The sequence below is a fragment of the Propithecus coquereli genome, unplaced genomic scaffold (assembly GCF_000956105.1).
Source record: "Propithecus coquereli isolate 6110/MARCELLA unplaced genomic scaffold, Pcoq_1.0 Scaffold65, whole genome shotgun sequence".
Lineage (NCBI taxonomy): Eukaryota > Metazoa > Chordata > Mammalia > Primates > Indriidae > Propithecus > Propithecus coquereli.
The window spans coordinates 2041803-2065301 of record NW_012152507.1 but is presented as its reverse complement, the minus strand read 5'-3'; the positions used below and the strand labels follow the sequence as shown (position 1 = coordinate 2065301).

General features: G+C 34.5%; 1 protein-coding gene across 1 annotated transcript; it reads right to left on the bottom strand.

The window, feature by feature from the left end:
- Positions 1 to 194: 194 nt before the first annotated feature.
- Positions 195 to 23499, bottom strand: TMEM184C (transmembrane protein 184C). Its single transcript, XM_012660039.1, has 10 exons — positions 22816 to 23499; positions 16177 to 16307; positions 16042 to 16078; positions 15055 to 15260; positions 6774 to 6848; positions 5259 to 5352; positions 3238 to 3350; positions 1782 to 1881; positions 1115 to 1286; positions 195 to 880 (listed from the first exon to the last, which is right to left on the bottom strand). Exons 1-10 carry the CDS (start codon positions 23032 to 23034, stop codon positions 615 to 617), a joined length of 1413 nt encoding a protein of 470 aa, XP_012515493.1. The 5' UTR covers positions 23035 to 23499; the 3' UTR covers positions 195 to 614.

The following is a 23499-nucleotide window of genomic DNA, read 5'->3' as shown; positions in this document are numbered from 1 at the left end:
AAAGTATTAATAGTAATTTTTTTTTGACTTCTCTTTTGCTGTGCCTCTTATCAAGAAGTTTTTGTTAAAACATTAAGGGTTTGGGTTTATGTTTAAAGAATGAGAGACATAAAAAGTTACAGAAAATAAATGATAAATTCTTATTTATTGAAAGACATCCAGCTGAGAAATAGAGAAATAATTGTTAGGTAATTTGTATGGCACATGATTATGATTAAGTTCCACTAATTCATATTTCTGTATTATGCTTACTGTTAATTCCAGAGCATAATATTCATGCAGCAGTGATAGGAGGTACTGATTTTTTTTTAAATGTCCATCCTCTTGATAAAGCAGTGTAACATCAGCATCATTTAGTTGGAGTCATTTTCTGCCATTTGAGTATGTGATACTCTAATGTTAAGAAATCAAGTCTAAGCCTAGGAAATTTAGACTGATTATTTTTGATATACAAAACTTACATATATAAACCCAGTCATTGTACCTGGTTTTCACCTATTTTTGTGTTAAAACTTTCCATAATTTGTGGTTTGTCCCACGCACAAAATCCTGAGCCATGGGATACCAGGTAATAATATAATATGGTAGTAGCACAGTTTGCTTTTGCACGCTATTCATGAGTCCACGGATTTATCTGAAGCTTCTTTTTTTTCTCCTGTAGTATCATTAAATATTTCATCAGATATCTTAGCTGTAGTAGGTGTCGTCTGGGGAGTCACAGTGTGTCCAAACCCTTGGTAGTGACCCACGGGTGAAGATGGCATAGAAGAGGCAATGGAAATTGCATCTTGTGATGATGATGATAACAAGCTTGTATGTTCATTTTGATCTTGATCCTCGGGAAATAATTTTTTCCTAGGATGTCCCCTGACTGTCCGTCCTTTAGAGTAATATAAAGGTTTTCATGTTAGTCAAAAGTTATTTTCACCATTATAAACTTACCATTCTAAAAATAAGCTCCCCACTTCCCTCTATCTCACCCCCCAAATTTGATAAGCCTGTACTATGATACTACTTTAAACAGTCTTTTTTATCTTAAATAGCTACTAAATTGCCCTAGTAGGAGAAATTCAATAACCTATCTATTTAGATGAATTAAATGGCTAGTACTTACCAACATGCCTTACTTGTTCAGAAATATCATCTCTAATATCTGACACATCCCACATAGCAAGAAAGGAATCAAAGCATGAGCCCTCTTCTGCTTCTTGGACATATGGTTTGTATGAGAAAGTGTAGTGATGAGCAATAGCAGCAAGGAACATCTCAATACAGATTATAAAGTCCTATAAAAACAAAAATATCAGCCATCTTTGGATTTGAATTTAATTTTGTAGAGTGCTATCTTTCTCCAGGTACTTTTCAAAAGTCCTAAAGTTTAGACAGCTGTTATTTTCCTTTTCAAGTTATATTCATTTTTCCATTTTCTAAAATAATTATTTTTGACCTCTTCAAAAAAAGACAAAATGCCCAAATTTAAATCTATGTTGAACTACTTGAAGTATTTCTTAAAAAGCAAAGTACATTGCATTCTCAATCCACCACCCAAGGACTAAGAGGAGAAATGGACTAGGAATCACAAAATCCAGATTTTATTCCTGGCTCTGCTACAAAGCAGTAATTATGGCCAGTTTCTCTAGGGTTCCCTTGTTTTCTCACCTGTAAAGGGAGGATAATAGTAATCCTAAATCCTGCATGTTGTCAGGTTTAGTGGAGATAATAAGTAAAAATGCTTAACAAAATAGTAAAGTTCTATTGAATTCAGAGATAGCACTACTTACCTGGAGTCCTGTAGCCACAGCTTCTACAGTTTGCCATTCCCATGTATGCTTTTCAGAAATAACGCCAACTTTTACCAACAAAGCAATAACTACTGCTTGCCTATATGTTAGGAAAAGGTAAACACTAAATCTATATCAAGCATAAAATGAGTAGTTTTAAAAATATGCCATTTAAAAAAGTTAACCCCCAGCTCAACCTGTGGACCACCACCACCCTGCCTTCACACCATATTCCTGAAGAAACTGTATCTATATTAAATATATTAACTTGCTATAAAGATTCATTCTTCTACTATAGTTCCATCAGATGAATTTTGATTATGTATTCTCAAAACTTCAATACTTGGTTTGTACATCTTTGTTTTGAAAGTATGCACAAGCAATTAGATTTTGAGTTCTTCCTATACATACACAATGCCTAATACCTGTACAACTTGCAATGAAAATGAAATAAAGGGCAGATACTCTAATGTTTACACATGTATAAATCATTCAAATTAGTTTTTAAAACAGTCACTTGAAACCAGACTTGTTTGAAGTACTGCAGTTAGAGACAAACTCAGAAAAGGGGTCTGACTCTGAGACAGAGAGGAGTCATGCTGAGCATTTCAAGCAAATCTAGGGATATGGCCCCAGGTTAAATTTAAACAGCAAATAATAAGATAGACAAGGTTTCATAGTTCTATATATAAGAATATTCACTTCAGTGTTGCTTGTAATGGTGAAAAAATTAGAAACAACCCAAATATCAATAGATGGGCTAAAAAGTTATATTCATACAACAGAACATGAAGCAAAAAAAAACACAAAAACCCCCAAACAAAATTATACTTCTTTATACTGACAAGGAACCATCCATAATATACTGAATATACTACAGAATTCCACAAGTTTTTCTAGTATGAAACTATTTCTATGGAGTTTTATATATGACATAGATGTACCAAAATGTTAATCATTCTGGGTGGTGGGATTTCAGGATTTTTCTTTTCCCCTTTTTGTATTTCTATCTTGTTACATTTGTGTATTTGTTTCTAGGATGCCTATTACCTACCTCTTTACTGAACCGAGACCATGTATAGTTTTTGCCTTCTATTTAAAAAAAAAATATGTACTGATAAACATTTCCGCACATCATTAAATATTCTATACCATGCTTTCTTCCAAACCGTATAGTATTCCATTGTATGACAGGACCATGATTTATTTTAATGATTCTTCTAGTCCTGAGATACTGAGGTGGTCTCAAATTATTTTCTTCTTATAAATGTTAAGTTACCATCTGATTATTTCTTTATGAAAATCCTATAAGGGCTAAAGGGATGAACTTTTAAAAAGGTAAGTAGAGACATTTTAGTCCATCTTTGCATTAAGACTAGTTTTTAAAATCTTCCTTAATCAGCAGTTTTTACTGCCCTTTAGAAAATAAGAACATGTAAGAGAAAGCAACACTTACCAAAAAGAAACAAAAACCACCAGCTTTACACAAAGAAATTTGCCAACAGGTTGGATTGGACTCAGTTCTTCTTTTAAAACTTTATAAAACAGCAGGAGACAATACATGGCAAACTAGAAACAAGATTAACATTTAAACTTCTTCAGTAAGAATAACTAAATATGGTAACAGAAATATTATATACCAGAGACCTGGTACAGAATAATGTTTCAGGCACATTTTTCTAGGCTTTATTAATTCTATTTTTAGATTAATAACAAGATTTTGTAGTTTATTGTAGATGAATATATATCATCTGAAATTTCTCAAAAGAGATGTGTAACATCTTCCCTGAAAATGTTTTTAAGTGTACACTTTCCTGGGCCCCATAAAGGGAACAATAATCAAATGACTGACAGAAATGGAAGAAAAGGAGGCTCTTGTTCAGCCAAAATAAAAAAACATATCTATCTTTCATGGCTTTTAAACAGAAATAACTACTAATTTTATAAGGCTTTAGTATATTACCTAGTCTATCTTACATAACAGTGTATGTATATTACTTATAAGGCAACACATTATAAAAGTACGATTTCAATAAAATTGTGACCATGAAATCTAAATGTAAATAATCAGCCAAATAATATTTTCCTGAGGACAATATGCTCTTCCAGCTGAATTTACTTTTTAAAATAAACAAGACTTATTAACTATTTTTAGAAATTAGTGGTAGTAACCTAGTGTAGTGATGAATAGCAACAAATATTTTCCTAAAAGTTCACTTTTTCCCATTAAAATCATATAAAATACTAATTTAAGATATTTTTAGAATAGGAAAGCAGTAAAAAAAGGATAAACTTATCTACAGGCCTATCATCCAACCATTCCTCTCTACACATTAAGCTGGTTTTTTAACAGCTGTCATGAACTAAATAGAAAATTTTGTTGCCTAATTTGTTTTCCACTTAAAGTATTTAACTTCCATATGTTTCATAAGGATTTTTATCTTTTTTTTTTAAGAGACAAGGTCTCACTGTCACCCAGGCTGGAGTGCAGTGGCGTGAGCATAGCTCACTGTAGCCTCCTACTCCTGGGCTCAGGTGATTCTCCTCCCTTAGCCTCCCGAGTAGCTGGGACTACAGGTGCACACCACCACACACAGCTAATTAAAAAAAATTTTTTTTAGAGACAGGTCTTGACTATGTTGCCCAGGCTGATCTTGAACTCCAGACCTCAAGTGATTTTCTCATTTCAGCCTCCGGAGTAGCTGGGATTACAGTGTGAGCCACTGCACCTGGCCTGACCATTTCTTTAGAATACTTTCCCAGAAACAGAATTAACTGGTTCCAAAGAAGATGAACATGTGGAAAAGCTTTAGATATACAGACATTTAATTTTTATTATAAAGCTCTAATACCATACATGTATGCTATTGCATCTAAATTATTATTTTGCTGAAAGCATTAACCAAAGGATTTAAATGAAATGTACATTTTTAAGTTCACAGGATCAAACAGTAATCTTTAGAGCATTGCATACTATTTTCTATTAATAAAACATTATCCATTTTTTAAAACTTGGCAATCTCAATTTTCCTTTAGTTCCAAATATGATATCAGAATTTTATTCTCCCATTTTTATTCAAACTGTATACTGACAGATAACAATTTGCCATTTTCTTTTACTGACTATGCCCAGTCTACATATATTTTTGGTATGTGTATATATATATATTTTGTTTTGTTTACATAGTACTGTGCTTTTATTTATGACATACCCTCACAACTATGCAATGAGCAACAGAAATAAATGAACAAACACGATCAACAGGTCAGGGTATTAAGTCACCAAATAATTAACAGAGATATTATTATATCTTTATATATGTATAAAGATGTATATTAAAGTTTTTCAAGTCTTCCTATAAATTAAATTTCAAGGTCAAAAAGAAACAAGCTTTCTTCTAAGAAACTCTGCCTAAAAAAATTCAGAATTACAGACACTTATTTAGTATGATTAAGAAAAAATGAATACTTACTTACCAATTGTGACATATTGTTTATTATAACCAAGTAAGTCCAAGCATTTGAAAAGCTAAAGTTCCCTTCATCATATATACCAAGCAGCTCACAGATTCTAAAAAATGGTAAAAATGAGACATCTTTATGATTGATTAAATCAAAATGCACTTTAAAGCGCTGTGATGGCAATACTAAAATTTAGAAGTCAGTTTATTTGAAAGATCCCATAGATAATCACTTGACTTTTCAAAAATAAACACGTTTTTCCAAAAATGTTACCATATCATTACCCCACCAACTTGAAGGGAATCCAAAATATGACACATAACACTGAACTAGAAAGAGTGATTGTTAAATTCAAAAAAACTGTGCTGCCTAATTTTGAAAAGCTTGATTGTTAAACATATAATGCTGATCAATAATTGGAGTTGTACTTTTTTCCTCTAAATTGTCTTGGAGGTAAATTTTATGAAGACACAGATCCCTGCAAGTAAATATTATCATCAGTATTCAATTATGTGCTCACCCAATTTCTAAACTGCAGAGAACCTTTATTTATAAAGCATGCCTTCATAAATAAATGAACTTGTCTTAACTGGCTAAATAACTATTGCTAGCTCAAAGGCAGAATAAAGAATTCTTCTTTCAGAAGTCTTTCAATTTTTCCTCTGTGAGCATGCAGAATGTTGTAATAACTAGTATATGAAATATGCAGTCTACCGGCTTTAAATTGTTGCATGTCTTAAAATTTTTAGGGAATCATTTTGCCAGGTAATGATACCCCATTTTACTTCAATTCTAACTCTTAAACAGAATATTTTAAGGAAAAATATGACTTCTTTCTTGGAGTAGAGTCTCTTAATATATTCTAAATTAACTATTTAGAAAATAAAACTGCAATTAACCTAAGGTAGCATATATTGGCTTCATGCAGTAGGGTTTTTGTAAAGCTGCGTATTTGAAAAGAAAGCATTTTTTCAAAGTGCTATTTATAGCAAGCTCTAGAGAGGATGCAAATATTCAGAAGAACCTTGTGGTGATTCTATACCTATAAATGGTTGCTTTGTTATTTTTTAATTTTTTTTGAGACAGAGCCTCACTCTGTTGCTTGGGTGAGTGCTGTGCTGTCAGCCTAGCTCACAGCAACCTCAAACTCCTGGGCTCAAGTGATCCTCCTGCCTCAGCCTCCCGAATAGTTGGGACTATACGTGTGAGCCACTATGCCCAGCTAATTTTTTTTTTCTATTTTTAGTAGAGACGGGGTCTCGCTCTTGCTCAGGCTGGTCTTGAACTCCTGAGCTCAAGCAATCCACCCGCCTCAGCCTCCCGGAGTGCTAGGATTACAGGTGTGAGCCACCGTGCCCAGCTCGCTTTTTTATTTTAATGGAGTTTCTGTGTACTGTGTTTTTTACTAGCAGACTAGAACTGCTTTAAACAAGTAAATTAAAATACTTTGTTTTTTCTACTTAGTTGTTCCCACATAAGAGCACAAGTATTTTTAAAAAATAAATGGTAATATAAAATCTGTGTACTTACAAAGCAACAATGGTGGTGAATGGTCGGACAACTGTATACTGCAATACACCTAGTTTGCACCTAAACAGCAATACTCTGCAAAAGAAAAATAACTTAGCATTTCAACCACTCATTTAAATAGCACCAGATTTCCCCAAAGCCTCCAAATTAAAATCACGTTGACTAATGATACCATATTTATATTTCTTTCAATTTAGTCCTAAATAGTGGTGGGAAAAGAATGTGGATGGCAGCAAACAAATTAACAAAATAACCATTTTTGAAATTATTTAACAGCTACATCTTCTGAAAGATCTCCCTTTTTGTGTATCGTCTCAAGTTCTTGAATAGGGCAACACAGAACAAAAGGTACAAAAGTGGGTCCCTGTGTGTTTCTGGAAGAAAAACTGAATAACGAATGATACGTGGGTGTGTGTGTGTGTGTGTGTGTGTGTGTGTGTGTGTACATGTGAATGCATATTTAGAAAGTATTGTTTACATGTAGGATTGTTTCCTTTTAAGTTTGGTATTTAGTATCATTCTAGAGAGTATCACTGATTGGATACTATGAAAGGACAAAACAAATATCCTGCATAGAACAGTTTTTATTCTACCACTGGGCTCACTATATTTCCCTGATATAAGGGAAAATTTATAAGGAGTAACAAAAAACCAAAACAAAATCCCCAAACAACCAACAATTGCTAAAAACAGTCCTGAGAACTATGTATAAGCCCTCTTAAAATTTAGACCAAGTTGCTCTCAAAGCAAATGCTTATTCAGCACTTCTACCAGGAGAACTGATTGTCAAAGTTATGTATTATAAGTCCCTTAATCTAAGCATTATACCTAGACTGAGAAGATTGTGACACTGGCATACAGATGCCTTAAGGTGCTGTATTACTAGAACAAAATAAAAACTATCAGGGTCCTCTGTGCTGCGGTGATTTATTCCCACTTACAACTAAGTGTGCACCCAGTAGTGGTGGGGTTAAAGAGTTGCATTGGCTTGCTGCAAGATCTTGATGAGAATGCGTTGGCTATACATGCTGTATACTCTTCACAAAACTAAGTTAGAGCTGAGTTAAACCTCTGGTGTTCTATGAAGTGATTGTTAAACCAAAATTAAACCTAATATGACTAAGAGTGACTATGCAGATGGGTTAAATAGCCAATTAGATTCCTTTGAATGCCGTGGAGAATTAGTAAATTAAAATATGTATCTAAAGAAATTACCTAGAACATAGCAAAGGCTGAGACAAGAAGACAATATGAGACAGCTTGAGAGTTAACAAAGAGCAGAATAGAATGAGAAGGCCTAACATATATTCACAGGTCCAGAAGAGAGAATAGAGGAGAGACAAAATTTGAAGAGATATTGGCTGAGAACTGTTCAGAATCGATGAAAGACATGAAATCTACAGATTGAGGCACACTATAAACCAAGCAGGACTAAAACCAAAAACACAACAACCTAGGTACTTCATAGTGAAACTGCAGAATATCAAAGAGAAAGGGAGGGTCTTAAATGCAGTTGGAGACAGGTCATCTGTAATGGAATGACAATGATATTGACAGTAGAGGCTTAACAGTAACAACTGAAGCCAGAATTAAGTGGAATAAAATCTTCAAAGTGCTTGGAGAAAACACCTGTCAACACAGAATTACACATCCAGCAAAACTATCTTTCAAGAACGAGGGCAAAATAAAGACACTTTCAGATAAATAAGTACTTTGAGAAAATTTGCCATTGACACACTGACACTAAAGGAACTTCTAAGGGACAGGCTTTAGAAAGAAAGAAGTGATCCCAGATGGAAGATATGAGATACAAGGAGTAAGGAACAAGTAAACGTTAATCTTGTAGTTAAATCTACAAAAGACTTTTTAAAAAACAAAACAACAACAAAAAATCTATCCCCAAAATGGTCTAATTTTTAAAGTCAGATTTTAAGTAGTTATGGTAAAATTTAGATACTCTTCAGTAGTCATGATAAAAAGACTAGAAATAGAAAAATAACTTTGAAACCAGTAGTAAGAAAAATAAATAGACCAAGAAAAATAGCATCAAAAGAATGTACCACAAATACTAAGTTGTTAATATTAGGGTAAAGGGTATAAGGGAAATCTCTGTCCTTATCTTTGTACTTTTCTGTAAATTTAAAATTATTCCAAAATAAAAAGTTTATTAAAAAAAGAATGTAATCAATGAAAATAAGAAAAAGAGAAAAATGGAAGACAAAAAGATGGCAAGACTATAAGTGAACCTATCAATAATCACAAAAATGCTAACTGCCTAAACTGTTCAAGTATGGACTGTTAGGTTTGTGTAAAAAAACCCATGAAACTTTTTAAAAACAAACCATATATCTAGAACATTAGGATATGAAAGGGACGAAAGTGGTAGAGAAAGACATGCCAGGCAAATACTAAACAAAGGAAATCTGGGATATCTGTTAATATCAGACAAAACAATATTAAGACAAAAAAGATTGTTTGGAATAGAGTCATGACATAACGTTAGAAGTTAAATTCATGGGGAAAAGTAACAACCTAAAAAATGTATGCACCTAAAAAAACAGCACCAAAATTTAGGAAGGAAAAACTGACATAAGTATAGGAAGAAATTGACAAATCCATTATCCATGGCAGAATTTAAACATCTCTTTCAGTAACTTATAGAACAAGTGGCCAAAATCAACAGAAATATAGAAAAGTTGAATAACACAATGAAACTGACTTCGTGGACATAAATATTTAATATAATACAGTAATCCACTTAACACAGCATACACATTCTCTTCAAGCACACAGGTAACGTTTTAAAACCAGCTCATGAACTACAGCCCATAAAACAAATCCTAACAAATTTCAAAGGCTGTCTCATAGTACATTTTCTGACTGCAATGCAAATAAATAAGATGAAAAACCAAACCAAAACATAATTTTGGAAATTTAAAAATGCTCCAAAATAACTCAGATAAAGAAGAAATGTCAGTGGAAATTTAAAAACCTTGAACTGAGTGATAATGAAAATACTACATATCAAAACCATGGGATTCAGGAAATGTAGTACTTGGAGAGAAATCTGTAATATATGCAGTATTAAAAAAGAATAAAGGCTATAAATTAATGAGCTAAGATTGTATAACATTAAAAAATGAACATGCAATAGTAAACCAAAGGAAATGGGAGAAAGGAAGTAAAAATAAAGCAGATATTAAAGAAATTGAAAATGAACATACTACAGAATCAACAAAGCCGTAAGTCAGTTCTTGAAAAAACTAGTAAAAATCAGCAAATTTGTGATAGATTAATCAAGGAAAAAACAAAGATACAGTTAACATTAAAAATGTTAAAGAGGGTTCATAATGACGGATCCAAAAGAGATTAAGAAAACATAAACTAATGTATGCCTATGCATTTAAAACTTTACTGTTCTGCCTAATTCGTAAAAACTATACTTTTCAAAAAATGATTCCAGAAGCAACAGGGAGACTAAATACTTCTATAATTTTCCTCTCACAAAGAAAAGTCCAAGCCCAATCTTTCAAGGTACAGTGTAATATATAATCTCTTCTTGTGATATACAAATAAAAGGCAATAATTCTTCTTCAGCCCGTATAACCAGGATATGAAATCAGACAATATAAGAAATGAAAATTATAGGCTGATATTACTCATGAATGTAGATATAGGAATTCTAAAGAAAATATTAGCATACCAAAAAAGATGATGATATATCATAAATGATTTGAATTTATCCTTAAAAATGCAAGGGGGTTTTAACATTAGAAAATCCATTAATCTAATTCACTACATTAATAGATTAAATAAGAAACACCATGATCATCTCAATAGGTACAGAAAAAGCATTTGATGAAATTTAATACTTCTTCATAATTAAAAACTCTTAAACTAGCATAAAAGGGAGCTCTTTTAAGCTGATAAAGAATACCTACAAAACACCTTTAGAAACATCAAATTAAATTGTGACAGTCTACAGAAGTCCCTTTAAAATTGAGAATGAGACAAGAATGTCTAGAAATACTACAAGCACAGTGACAAGAAAAAGAAATGTTTGCTATAAGGACTAGAAAGGAAACAGATCCTTCATTTGCAGATGACTGTCTACACAGAGAACTTAAAAAGAGCTACAGACTAAGAAAATTTAATAAAATTTTTGGATATAAGATCACTATGCAAAAATCAGTTGCCTTTCTACACATGGGCAGCAGTGAAACTAATTTTTTAAAAAGATGTCATTTATAATGGAAATAAAATATATTTATAAAGTCAACAAAAGATATATAAGACTTTTACGAGAAAATTATACTTCATTGAAAGATATAAATGAAGAGCTAAATAAATGGAAAGCTAGACCATATGCATGGATAAGACTCAAAATCCATAAAGATGTCAATAAACTAAGGATCGAATTCAAGCTTTTTCAAGCAACTTGACAAACTGTTTCTAAAATGTATACGTAAGAGCAAAAATGCAAGAAGAGCCAAGATAATAATAGGGTTGGGGTACTTGCTCTTCATTTTAAGGTCATTTATTTGACAGGGTCTTGCTCTGTTGTCTACTCCAGAGCGCAGTGCCATCATCATAGCTCACTGCGACCTCAAACTCATGTACCACCACATCCGGCTAATTTTTATTATTTTTTGTAGAGACAAGGTCTCACTATGTTGCTCAGGCTGGTCTCAAGTGATCCTCCCACCTGGGCCCCCCAAAGTGCTAGGATTACAGGTGTGAGCTACCTCACCCGGCCCATTTTAAGGGTTATTAATAAGCTATAGTAACTAATGTATGGAATTGGACCAGGGATAGAAAAGTTAACCAATAAAACAGAAAAGAAAGACCACAAACCAATCCATACATATGGAAACTTTATACATGACAGAGGTGCCAACACAGCTCAGTGAGGTAGAAGGGAGGGAATGCCGCCAGGGCAGTTATCCAATGAAATAAAATGAAATTACATTTCTACTTCACAAAACATAAATCAACTCCAGATGGATTAAGTGGTAAGTTTTAATGGTAAAATTCTGAAATGTTTAGGAAAAAAGCATAGGAGAATGTTTTATAATCTTGGGTTAGGGAGGATTTTTTTTGAACAAGATCCAAAACGTACTAACTGTAAGACTGATAAATTCAACTATTTTAAAATTCAAAAAACACAATGGTTATCAACAGATACAATGAAAAGTGACAAAGCATGCCAAAAACTGGAGATATTTTTAACACATCAAAGAAAGAATTAGTATCTACATGTTTAAAAATCCCCTGTAATTCCACAAGACAGATAACCCATTAAAAAACAAGAAACATAAACATTTCTCAGAAAAGGAAACATAAGTGACTAATAAACATGAAAAGATGCTCAACCGCATTACTAATCAGGGAAATCCAAATTAAGACTACTGTGATATGTTACTTTATACCCTCTTGCTAGGCAAACATAAAGAAGTCTGCGTAATTCTAAATGTAGGTGAGGATGTGGTTCCACAGAACTATTCTACAATGCTGGTAGGATAGTAATTTGATATACTTCAGTGAACAGTTTGCCACTAACTTATGAACTTGAACCAAACCTATGAGACCTAGCATATTCACATGAAGGTATATACCTGAAGCAATATTTTTCAAGCTGTTAAATTCAACTTAGTGGGCTGTAACCCTAATTTTAAAAACAAGAGGGAAGAATAGTAAGTAACAAGGGTTAGTACTGTTTCATGAAAACATCTATTTATCTCGAAGTCTAAGTACACTGAGTCACTAGGTAAATATTTCCCCTACTCCCATGAACTATCTATACAAATTGAATATTCATTAAAAGAAAACTATGCTTATTACTTACGTTGCAGAAATCAGAGTATAAAAAGCAGACTTAGCTTTTATCATCTACTAACTGCAAACTTGCCATGGTATTTGTATCTTAAAACAAAAACATTATACTGAATTATCCTCAATAGCAATAGCCCTATTAATTATCAGCTATATATCACCAGTTATCTATTAGAGGAAGACTGGTAACCTAAAATGTATTTATATACAACAGAATGAAAAGTTTTATTATTACTAAAACCACATTACCACACTGCATGACTTTGGTAAACTATGTCTTTTCAAAGGTAAGAAAAACTGAGTTATACTTATGCATGCATTGCTGACTACTAGTCACATTTTTCAATCAGCAGTTGTTAGAATTCAAAAGTCTCAGGAAAAAATGAAGCTAATACAAAGAGATTTAATGTGAATAAATGTAACTGTGTATATAGGAACAAATCAATTGCACAAACACAGAATATGAGAATTGTGACCAGTAATATCTGAAAGTTTGGGGTTTCAGATGACCACCAGCTCAATTGGGAGCTAGTCTGAAGAGGCAGCTAGAGCCTCATCTCAGGTTCTGTATTAACAGAAAAGTCTTGATCGAAGCCAAACCACTACCATCATCATCGCCACTGCCATCATCATCATCATCATCATCAATAGTGGGCCACTGCAATCTCTTATCTAGCCCAGCTTACACCCTTGCTCACTTCCAATCCAGTCTACATAGAACACAGTAGACTTTGAAAATGAAATCTGGATACCAGTTCATTGCATAATATCCTATAATGGCTTCTCACTTGACAAAGATTCTCTCTCATTAACCAAACTTTAGACCAGCTTCTCTAAGCCCTCTTTTCAACTAGGCTTGATACTTGGCCTGTGAAGTCAGTCTAAGGAAAGACTCTTGCTAAGTCATTCCCCTACTCCGTTGATACCTGATCACCCTTGATAGCTGATCAAGTTCCTCATTCCCCACTCTTGATGACTAAGCCCTTGGCCTGCCTTTAGCAAGACTCCTATTAGGTCAGTTTAGCCAGAATCCCCCTTAGCCCTGTTGTCTCCTCTTAAAAATTTTGCATCCCCTCACCCCCTCAATCTGCTCATTAGCTATAAATCCCCATTTGTCCTTGTATTCGAAGTTGAGCACAATATCTCTTCCCTGATAGCCAACCAACATTAGTTTTTCCTTACCATTCTCTCTCATAGTCTCCTGTTCTTTTTCCTTCATTGCACTTCCTGAAATAAGTAACTATGTATGTGTCTTCATTTAATTCCTAACTCTCCTAGCCAAACTGTAAGTTCCATGAAGTCTACGTCTGTTTTCTGCACTATGGTATATCTTTATACTGGTACATATTAGCTACTCAATACATATTTGTCAAACCTATTAGCAGCTTATTATTTTATTTTTTTTAATTTTAATTTTTATTATTTAAAAATTTCAGATAGCTCCTTATCATTTCAAGTGTGTAATCAGAGACAACATTTTTCAGAATGTTATACAAATGGTTCTGTACTGCATAGGAGTTAACGCAGACACCCCTACATCTTATGTCTACACTGATCACTATACCTCCGTTTACCTTGGCTTATAACTTCTACCAATCCTATCGATCAGTGGCCAAGTCCTGCTGATTCTTCAGTTGCACTCTTTTTGCCTTTCTTTTCTGTTCCAATCTCATCCCTCCTTTTCAGGTTCTGTATTAACAGAAAAGTCTTGATCGAAGCCAAACCACTACCATCATCATCGCCACTGCCATCATCATCATCTTGCAAATGGAGTATTATAAATTAATTTATTTCCCCATCTGTGGAGTCTTCTTCCCTCTCATGCATCCTTTATAGTATTGCAAAAATCAGTCTTTCTAAAACACTGTTATCAAATGTTTGCTTGCTGAAAAATATCCAGTGGTTCATTTGTGAAATAAATGCAATCTTAACCTCAATTTACTTTTTAAAATGAAAGTTGTAAATGACATAGGTTTTACTGTCATACACGAATATATAATAAGGCAAGCTAACTTATTATATGTTATTAGAATAAACACTGCTATATGTTGCTTCCATTTCATACCACATGGGATTTTCCCACCTAGACTATCTTCTCCCTGAGTCTTTTAACTAGCTGTGTGACCTTACATAAGATCTGCAGATGTCGGTTCCCAGCTGTAAAAAGATGTTGATTAAATAATTAATAAGGCTTTTTCCTTCAATATTTTATTTAATTTTTCTATTAGGGATGAATCATGTAAAAAAGACTAATATATATGTAGATTATGAAAATGTGTTTTGTTAGCCTTTAAACTTGACTATGACCTACTTCACGGTAGGGACTCTTATACTTTTTGTCTTGCTACTAGTACTTAAAACACACTGCCTTTTAGAGAGTGGACTGCTAATTAAAAACTCTGCTTAAATAAAACAAAAACGTAAAAGAATTAAAACCAAACATACTCACTCTCCCATAGCCCACGGTGGACAGCAACATAAAGGAGGGAAATGTTTCTGCTGATCTTTGGCTTCAAGTATTAATACCAGATTTGGATACCGGTTAGTTAAATAATTGGTAAGGAATCCCATAAAGTTGTAAATGACATAAGCTTCATAGCATTCTCTGCAGGTATCCACATATATTGCAATGCTGGGATATTTCAAAGCTACCCACTATGAAAAAGCACAGATGTTAAAAACAATTGTAGCTAAGATAAAATGAATTACCATTCCAATTTATGGTACTTGCAATAAGCTAATTTTTAAACTTGAGATGTCTTGTCACATACTTACATGGGGCTCTCTAAAATTTATCATTATGAGGGCTACCAGACAATCTGTGAAATGAATTTTTAGAAGTAATAAACATCTTGGATATTGTAAACAAAAAGATAAGTGTTTGGTAAATAATAAATAATAAGTGTTGGTAAATAATAAATAATAAAGAGAAAAACTAAATTCAGTACTTGAATTCTTAAATATAATATGAAATTTTTCTTAATATGATCAGAGAAAATGCTACTAGATGTATTTCCTTTATATTTAATCAAATCAGAGCAGTCATCTACAACAATTGCATGTGTATCCACTGGGAAGGTTTCTTTTTTTTAATTTTTTATTCCACATAAAAGACTTAATAAATTAAAAAGGTGATAATGTAATTTAAAATAGTATATTCTTTAAAGGACTAAGAGCTAACTGATCTGAAAGTTTAAAAGATTAAGCAAAAACAGGGCATACATTTTTAAAAATTTAAAATATCACATTTTCCATTTTCAATTATACTTTATATTCTTTATCAACATTAAAAACAAGTGAAATCTTTTTACATTTCTTATTAATATGACTTCCTTATTCTTAATAACATACTTTCATTATTGTAAACATTCTGTAAGTATAGTTACTATCATCAAACAACTTCTCAGTTAATGAGATAAAAATGAAAAATACTTACACTATCTAAACTGTATATGGGTACCATCCAAAGAATCCTATTTGGAAAGCAAGACATAAATTAAAATCATCTTATGTCATATTTATGAAATAAGCCAACACAACACCAGGAGAATCAAAATATATTAAGATTTACCTTATTATTGGTTTTTGTAGTTCAGGTTGTGTATAATGCACTAAGTGTTGCAATATCACCCACAGCGATATAGGTATAGTCAATAGCAAAAAGATTCCAGCAATAAACCAAGCCTTGGTGTGTATTCCAACCTTAAGAAACAAAATAACACATTAGTATAATCTCTGATACTAAAACTAAAGAGATAGATAGATAGATATTTATTTATTTATTTATGAGAGAGAGAAAGAGAGAGAAAGACAGGGTCTCACTCTGTCGCCTTGGCTAGAGTGCAGTGGCATCCGATAGCTCACTGCAACCTCAAATTCCTGGGTTCAAGTGATCCTTCTGCCTTAGCCTGAGTAGCTGGGACTACAGGTGCACACCATCAAACCCCCCCCTAATTATCTCGCTCTTGCTCAGGCTGGTCTCAGACTCCTGGGCTCAAGCGATCCTCCTACCTCAGCCTCCAAAAGTGCTAGATTGTTCATGCCCCGCCTAATATTTTTATTTCTTAAATTTTCATTTATTTGATTACTAACGAAGCTTGATATTTCCCAAGTGATTAGTGGCTATTTTTCTTTCTTCTTCAACATAAACAGCCTATTTGTGTTTTTGGGGAGGGAGACGGTATATTTTCCTCATAGGGTTGAGCATTTTCCTCATGGAGCCTTTTGTAACAGCTCTTTATACTTTAGAAATATTAACATCATGTCATTTCCCCTCAGCTTATTATGTGCCTTTTATATTTGATTATTGTGCTTGGGGATGTATAGAAGTTTTAAAATTTTCTGCAAATCTAAAAATCTTTCTATGGTTTATTTCTTTGCTTTTATGGCTGGAAAATTAAAAATCTACCTACATTTTCTTCAAATTTTATTGTTAAACATTTTGGTAGGTAAACTCTTGCATACATGAAAACAATGAACATTTATTTGAGTGCTGAATATTAGCCTGATATCTTCCTCAATTTTTTATGTACTGACACACTACTATCCAAATTGTGTTTCTATATACTACCCTTCTTATATACAACAATATCAACTCAGGATATCATTATTTTAAAAAAATCTCTAATTTCTTTTTTATGTCAGTATCTGATCAATATCTTATCCTTTAAAAGCTCAATTTCTGAAAATATACTTGGAACCATCTCATCCTGTACTAGAGTTGAACTAATCCACTTGCTTTCTGATAAAAACAACTTTACTGAACCTCTGTCCTATTTGGGGGGCCCTAGGGATTAGAATTTTATACTAACTTGTAATCCTGCCTTGAAGAGTGTGAATCTTTTTTTTTTTTTAAGGGGAAGAAGTGGGCATTTATTTTTGATATTTGAAGGGGTTTGAGCAGTTAACAAAATAGATTTGGGGTCGGGCACAGTGGCTTACACCTGTAATCAATCCTAGCACTTTAGGAGGCTGAGGCGGGAGGATTGCTTAAGGTCAAGAGTTCAAGACCATCCTGAGCAAGAACAAGACCTCATCTCTACAAAAAATAGACAAAATTAGCCAGGCGTGGTGGCATGGGCCTATAGTCCCAGCTACTCGGGAGGCTGAGGAAGGAGGATTGCTTGAGCCTTAGGGGTGGGGAACCTGTGGCCTCAAAGCCCCATGTGGCCCTCCAGATTCCCAAGTGCAGCCCCTTGACCGAATCTAAACTTCACAGAACAAATCCCTTTATTAAAAGTAAAAGTAAAATTTGGATTCAGTCAAAAGTCCACACTCAAGGATCCAGAAGGCCACATGTGTCTCAAAAAAAAAAAAAAAAACTCTTAAGTCCACAACTCTTAGTCTCACTGTTTTAAACAAGATTTTCTTTCCTCCACCAGGGGCCAAATATTGAAGTAGAAGAAAACAAAAGTGTATTTCTACAAAATATAATACAAAATACAAAAATGTATTTCTACAAAATATAATATAAAAATGTATTTCTACAATAATGAATTTCTACATTAAAATGTGTAGAAAACTTGAAAAGCAAATATGAAAGTCTTGCTAAATTCTGGGGATTAATCAAAGCAGTAAATGAAAAGCAAATACATGGAGGTGAAGATTCTAAAAGGAATGTCTTAGCCAGGTGTGGTGGTGCCCACCTGTAATCCTAGCTACTTGGGAGGCTGAGGCAGGAGGACCACTTGAACCCAGGAGTTTGAAGTTACAGTGAGCAATGATTGTGCCACTGCACTCCAGCCTGGGTGACGGAGTGAGACCTTATCTCTTAAAAAAAAAAACAAAAAACAAAAAACAAACTCCAAGCCAGTGCTAGGTTCCTGGAAGCATTCTACTGTTTCACTGTTAAAATGACTTGACTATCATTTACATTAGCTCACCCCAGAAATGAAATACTTAGGTATAAATCTAGTAAAATATCTACAGTACCTGTATGAAGAAAACTATAAACTCTGATGAAAGAAATCAAAGAATATCTAAGTAAGTGGAGGCATAGTTCACGTTTGTGGATATGATGACACAATATTGTTAAGATGTCTGCACTTTCCAATCTGTTCTGTAGATTCAACTCAATCCCAAGAAAAATTTCAACAAGAAAAAGCAAATAAATAAAATAAATGGAATGTCTGTTCACTCATTTTCCAGGGCTTTTTGCTTTGCATAATTTCATTTAAAATTAAGTACAGCAGTCCCCCCTTATCCTCAGGGGATGTGTTCCAAGATACCCCCCACCCTCGTGACTGCCTGAAACTAGGGACAGCTCTCAAGTTTATATATGTATTACTATATTTTTTCATATATATACATATAAAGTTTAATTTATAAATTAGGCATAGTAAGAGACTAACAACTAAAAATAGAGCAATTATAACATATACTGTAATAAAAGTTATTTAAAATTTATGAATTATTTACTTCTGGAATTTTCCATTTAATATTTTTGGACCATGGAGGACCACAGGTGACTGAAACCATGGAAAGCAAAATTTCAAAAATGATCTAAGAAAATAATAATAGCATAAGCATATTCTAGATCTTCTCTATTATAAGGCGATCATTAAAAATAGTATTGCCAAGTAATTTTAACATCCACATTGGTTTTTTTTTTTTTTTTTTTGAGACAGAATCTCACTCTTTTGCCTGGACTAGAGTGCCGTGGCGTCAGCCTAGCCCACAGCAACCTCAAACTCCTGGGCTCAAGCGATCCTCCTGCCTCAGCCTCCCGAGCAGCTGGGACTACAGGCATGTGCCACCATGCCCGGCTAATTTTTTCTATATATTTTTAGTTGTCCGATTAATTTCTTTCTATTTTAGTAGAGACGGGGTCTCGCTCTTGCTCAGGCTGGTTTCGACTCCTGAGCTCAAACAATCCGCCCGCCTCGGCCTCCCAGAGTGCTAGGATTACAGGCGTGAGCCACCGCGCCCCCGCGCCCGGCCCACATTGGTTTTTATGATTGCCTTAGTTCCAAAAAGTAGAACCTGGTGGTAGACTTAAGAGAAAAATGATGTGATTGTGACTAATGAAGATTAAGTGTCCTCAGTGTGCTGTAAGGAAGAAAGTTCTCTTTTAAACAATAAAAAAACAAGTGACCAGAGAATTAAGTCATTATATAATAGTATAGTCATGCCAATTAAAAAAATCCTGTACCACAGAGTATTATTTTTGCACTGCAAGTATAATTTAGTTTCAGAAAAACATCATCTCTCCATATTAATGTCATTAATTTTAATTACTGGTTTTAATAATTGATTTTTGAGCTACATAGAAAGCTATATGCATAGGAAATTTAACCTACTTTATGTGTGTACATATTTAAGTACCATTATAATAGAGTAACTCAACACTAGGTGTCTGTAGATATTATTACATTTACTTTAATTTTATATTTATCTCTAGATAATTTATTCAAATTTGAGACACACTGATATAAAGATACCATTAACCTTATTCTTAAACTTACCAGCTATGAGTTGAGTTTTTTGGCTCACAAAATGAGGAGGAAGAGATAAATAGATTTTTTTCTAAGGTAACTTGAGGAAAGAAGAGAGGAAAGAAAAAACCCTTAAAGACAAGCATCTGGGAGTAAGTTAACTCTCCCTTAGCCAAATGCTTCAGACAGAAAGGGGAGACTAACAGCAGAGAATGCTCTCTGGGCCCAATCTTCCTGAGGGGAGAGAGCAGAACTGACACAATAGCTACTTGGGGCATAAGGATGAGTGGGACAAGGTGAAAAGACTACAGAGCAGTGTGCCATCATGTGTGCATTTAACCTACTTCACTTCAATTTTACACGCTCAGCCAAGAGAGTGAGAGAAACAGTATAAATAGTGAAGATGGTCATCCTGCCATTCTAATAAATGAGTATATACCCCATGGGCGTGGGATGAGCTTTCAAAACTGTGAGATAATAAATTTTGGTTGTTTAAGCCACTCAGTCTGCACAGGCTGCCATAAGAAAATACCATAGACTATGATCAACTCCCACATTTATATCTGCAGCTCAAACCTTTCTGAGCTAGACTTGCATATCCAACTGCGTATTTGCCATGCCCATTTGAATGTCTCTGATTAAACTAAATATCCATAACTGACCTTAATTTCTCTCAAACCTGTCCCTAATGCTAAATTTTCCATCTCAACTGGCACCACCATTTACCCAGTTTTTCAAATCAAAAACCTCAGAATCATCTTTGATTTATTCCTTTCTCTCACTGCCTCTCCTCCCCAATCCAATCTATTGCCAAGTTCTACTTGTTCACTTTCAAAGATACTTAAAATTCAGTTTTCCATTTCCACTTCTGCTATCTTGATCTGGGCCATAAATCATCATAGCTCAGGCTCCTACTACCTTTCAACTATCATAAAGAGCTTTCTAACTTCCCTTCACTTCCACTTAATTTTCTATAGCTGGTAGAGTGGTCTTTTGAACTTGTGCAGTAAGATCGCCCTGCCTGTTAACTTCTCAGATCTTTTTTTTTAGTTCCCTCCATAGCATTTCTTTTTACAATTTTGGTTTCCTTTGTCTCCACCACTAAGTTCCATGAAGATAGATGCCACGTTTATATCTCTCACCATATAGTATACTCAATCGTTTATTCAAGTATCAGTTATTAGGACAGAAAAAGGGGGAAAGAAAACTGAATAAAATATGTGTTGTGGTAAATGACGGTAAGTCCTAAGCAGAAAAATAAAATAGGGAAGGGAATATGAAGAGTGGAGGAGGGGAAGCTTGCAATTTTAAATAGGGTAGTCAAGTGACATTTGAGTAAAGACCTGAAGGATGTAAAGGAATAAGAATAATATCTGGGGGAAGGACATTCTATGAAGGGGGAACTTTTAGCGCAAGGGCTCTAAGGAGGTAGCATGCCTGGTATCTTTGAGCAAAATGTGGTGGAAGCCTAGGACTTGAAGAAAGTCAGAGGGGGAATCAGGTGGGAGTGGTGTCAGATGTTGGGCCTTGATGGCCATAGTTAGGAATATCGCCCTTTACCCTGGCACTAAGAGTGACTGAAGAAGACATACATAGTGTGACTTATGTTTTAACTGATTACTCTGGCTGGAGAACTGAGAAGAGTCCAGGCAAGACCGGTTGAGAACCTGACTTTGGGTGTCAGCAGTAGAGATTGAAGAATAAAATTTTTCTTAAAAGCTAGAGGCACTTAAAAACTACAGTTGAAACTAACAACTAAGAGAATTCTTAAACTGGGGTGATATTATGCATACTATTAATCTTAAAAGTAGTTCTTATATCATACTCCAAGGAAATACTTCAAGGTATGAAAACCTTATTTGTATTAAGATGTTTATACCTGAATTTTTATAGACAAATTATGGAAATAACCTCAATATCTAACAAATGGGAAATATTTAATGTAGTTGAATGTTACATTATCATTGAAAATAACTATATGGACTATGCCGGTATGGAAAGTCAACAAAAAATAATTTGGTGAACATAGAGAAGGTAAATGTATTAAAAACATTTTGTTTAACTATGTAAAAATCATTTCCACAATAAAGAAGGGCCTAAAATAGCCATGGTCTTGTAAAATAGGTGTTTCTTTGTAAAAGTACTTTCTGGTTTTTATTAACTTCAAATTTAAAGTTCATTATACAGTTTTTATAAAGTATATATCTTAGTTAAATATTTACCTTGGGGTCTTCCACCTAGTGGTATTTTACTGATGTCACAATAAGAATATGACATCAAAAATTATACAAGGGATTTTTTGCAAAACCTTTGTTGGTTAAGAGCTTATTTCCAAAGTAAAAACAAAGAACAAAATTATACTGACTACAATCCTTTAATTCAGGATGCTAGTTAAAAGCTAATAAAATTCAATACATGGTTTTCAAGATAGTTTATTTGATCTAGTTAAGTCCAATATCTGAACAGATCAGATTTCAGGAATAAAATTACCTTACTTTCAGAGAACTGATGAATACTTGCAAAACAGTGCCCTTATATTAATATATCCTATTTTCTCCCCCTGGTCCCACCTCCACCTGTAGCATGCTTTGAAGAACTGTGAACAAGAAACCAGACAGGTTTATGTCCTAAGACTGGGCTCATGTATCATTTCCATAGATGATTTTCAGGATACCGAGTCTGCGTAACCAGGGTAGAAATGGGGGGAAGGGTGTGTCTTTCCCAACCTTAGATGGGTAGAAGAAAGGGTAGAGGCCGATGGAGCTGGACCCTCTTACCTCCAGTTTCTGTAATTCCCACACGCATAGGGGAACCGCAACCACTATGGACACCAGGTACATGACCACTGCTAAAGGTCGAATCCACTGTCTCCAGTTCCTCCAGGTACAAGTGCAAGGCATGTTTTCGAATAAATTAACTCCAGACAGCAAGGGAAAAGAGCTCGAAGGAGACTGTAATGGGAAGCCCTGTTCTCTGGCTGTTTTGTCAACTCGCATACTACTGAGAAAGAGCTGTTGGGTGACTTTACCAAAAGCTCGAGCCGCCTCCTCGGCCGGCGCTGTGCTTTCTGTTGCTGCTGCAACTGCGGCCTCTCAGGTTGCTACCGGGAAGCAGTGAGGGCAGCATCCTTTCTTCCTCACCCAGCATCTACCCGGTTTTACTGCGGTGGAATCTCTGGCGGAGCCGCTCCCTCACCTGGGGATCGCTCTGAGCTCTGCCTGCACCATGGCCTCGACAGCGGCGCCGACCAGGACCAGCCTCTAGGGACCCTGCACACTCCGGTTCTGCCCTACAGCTGCCTGCCCGCTTGCTCTTTTCTTTAGGGTTCGTGGTTCCTTCCTCCCGCCCTCGCCGGCGTCTCTTCGCCTGATTCTGCTGGTAGATCAGGCCCCAAGATTTCCTCACTCTCTCGCACGGGACAGTCCCTACAACGGAACCCAAGGCCAAACCAGGACTTTCAG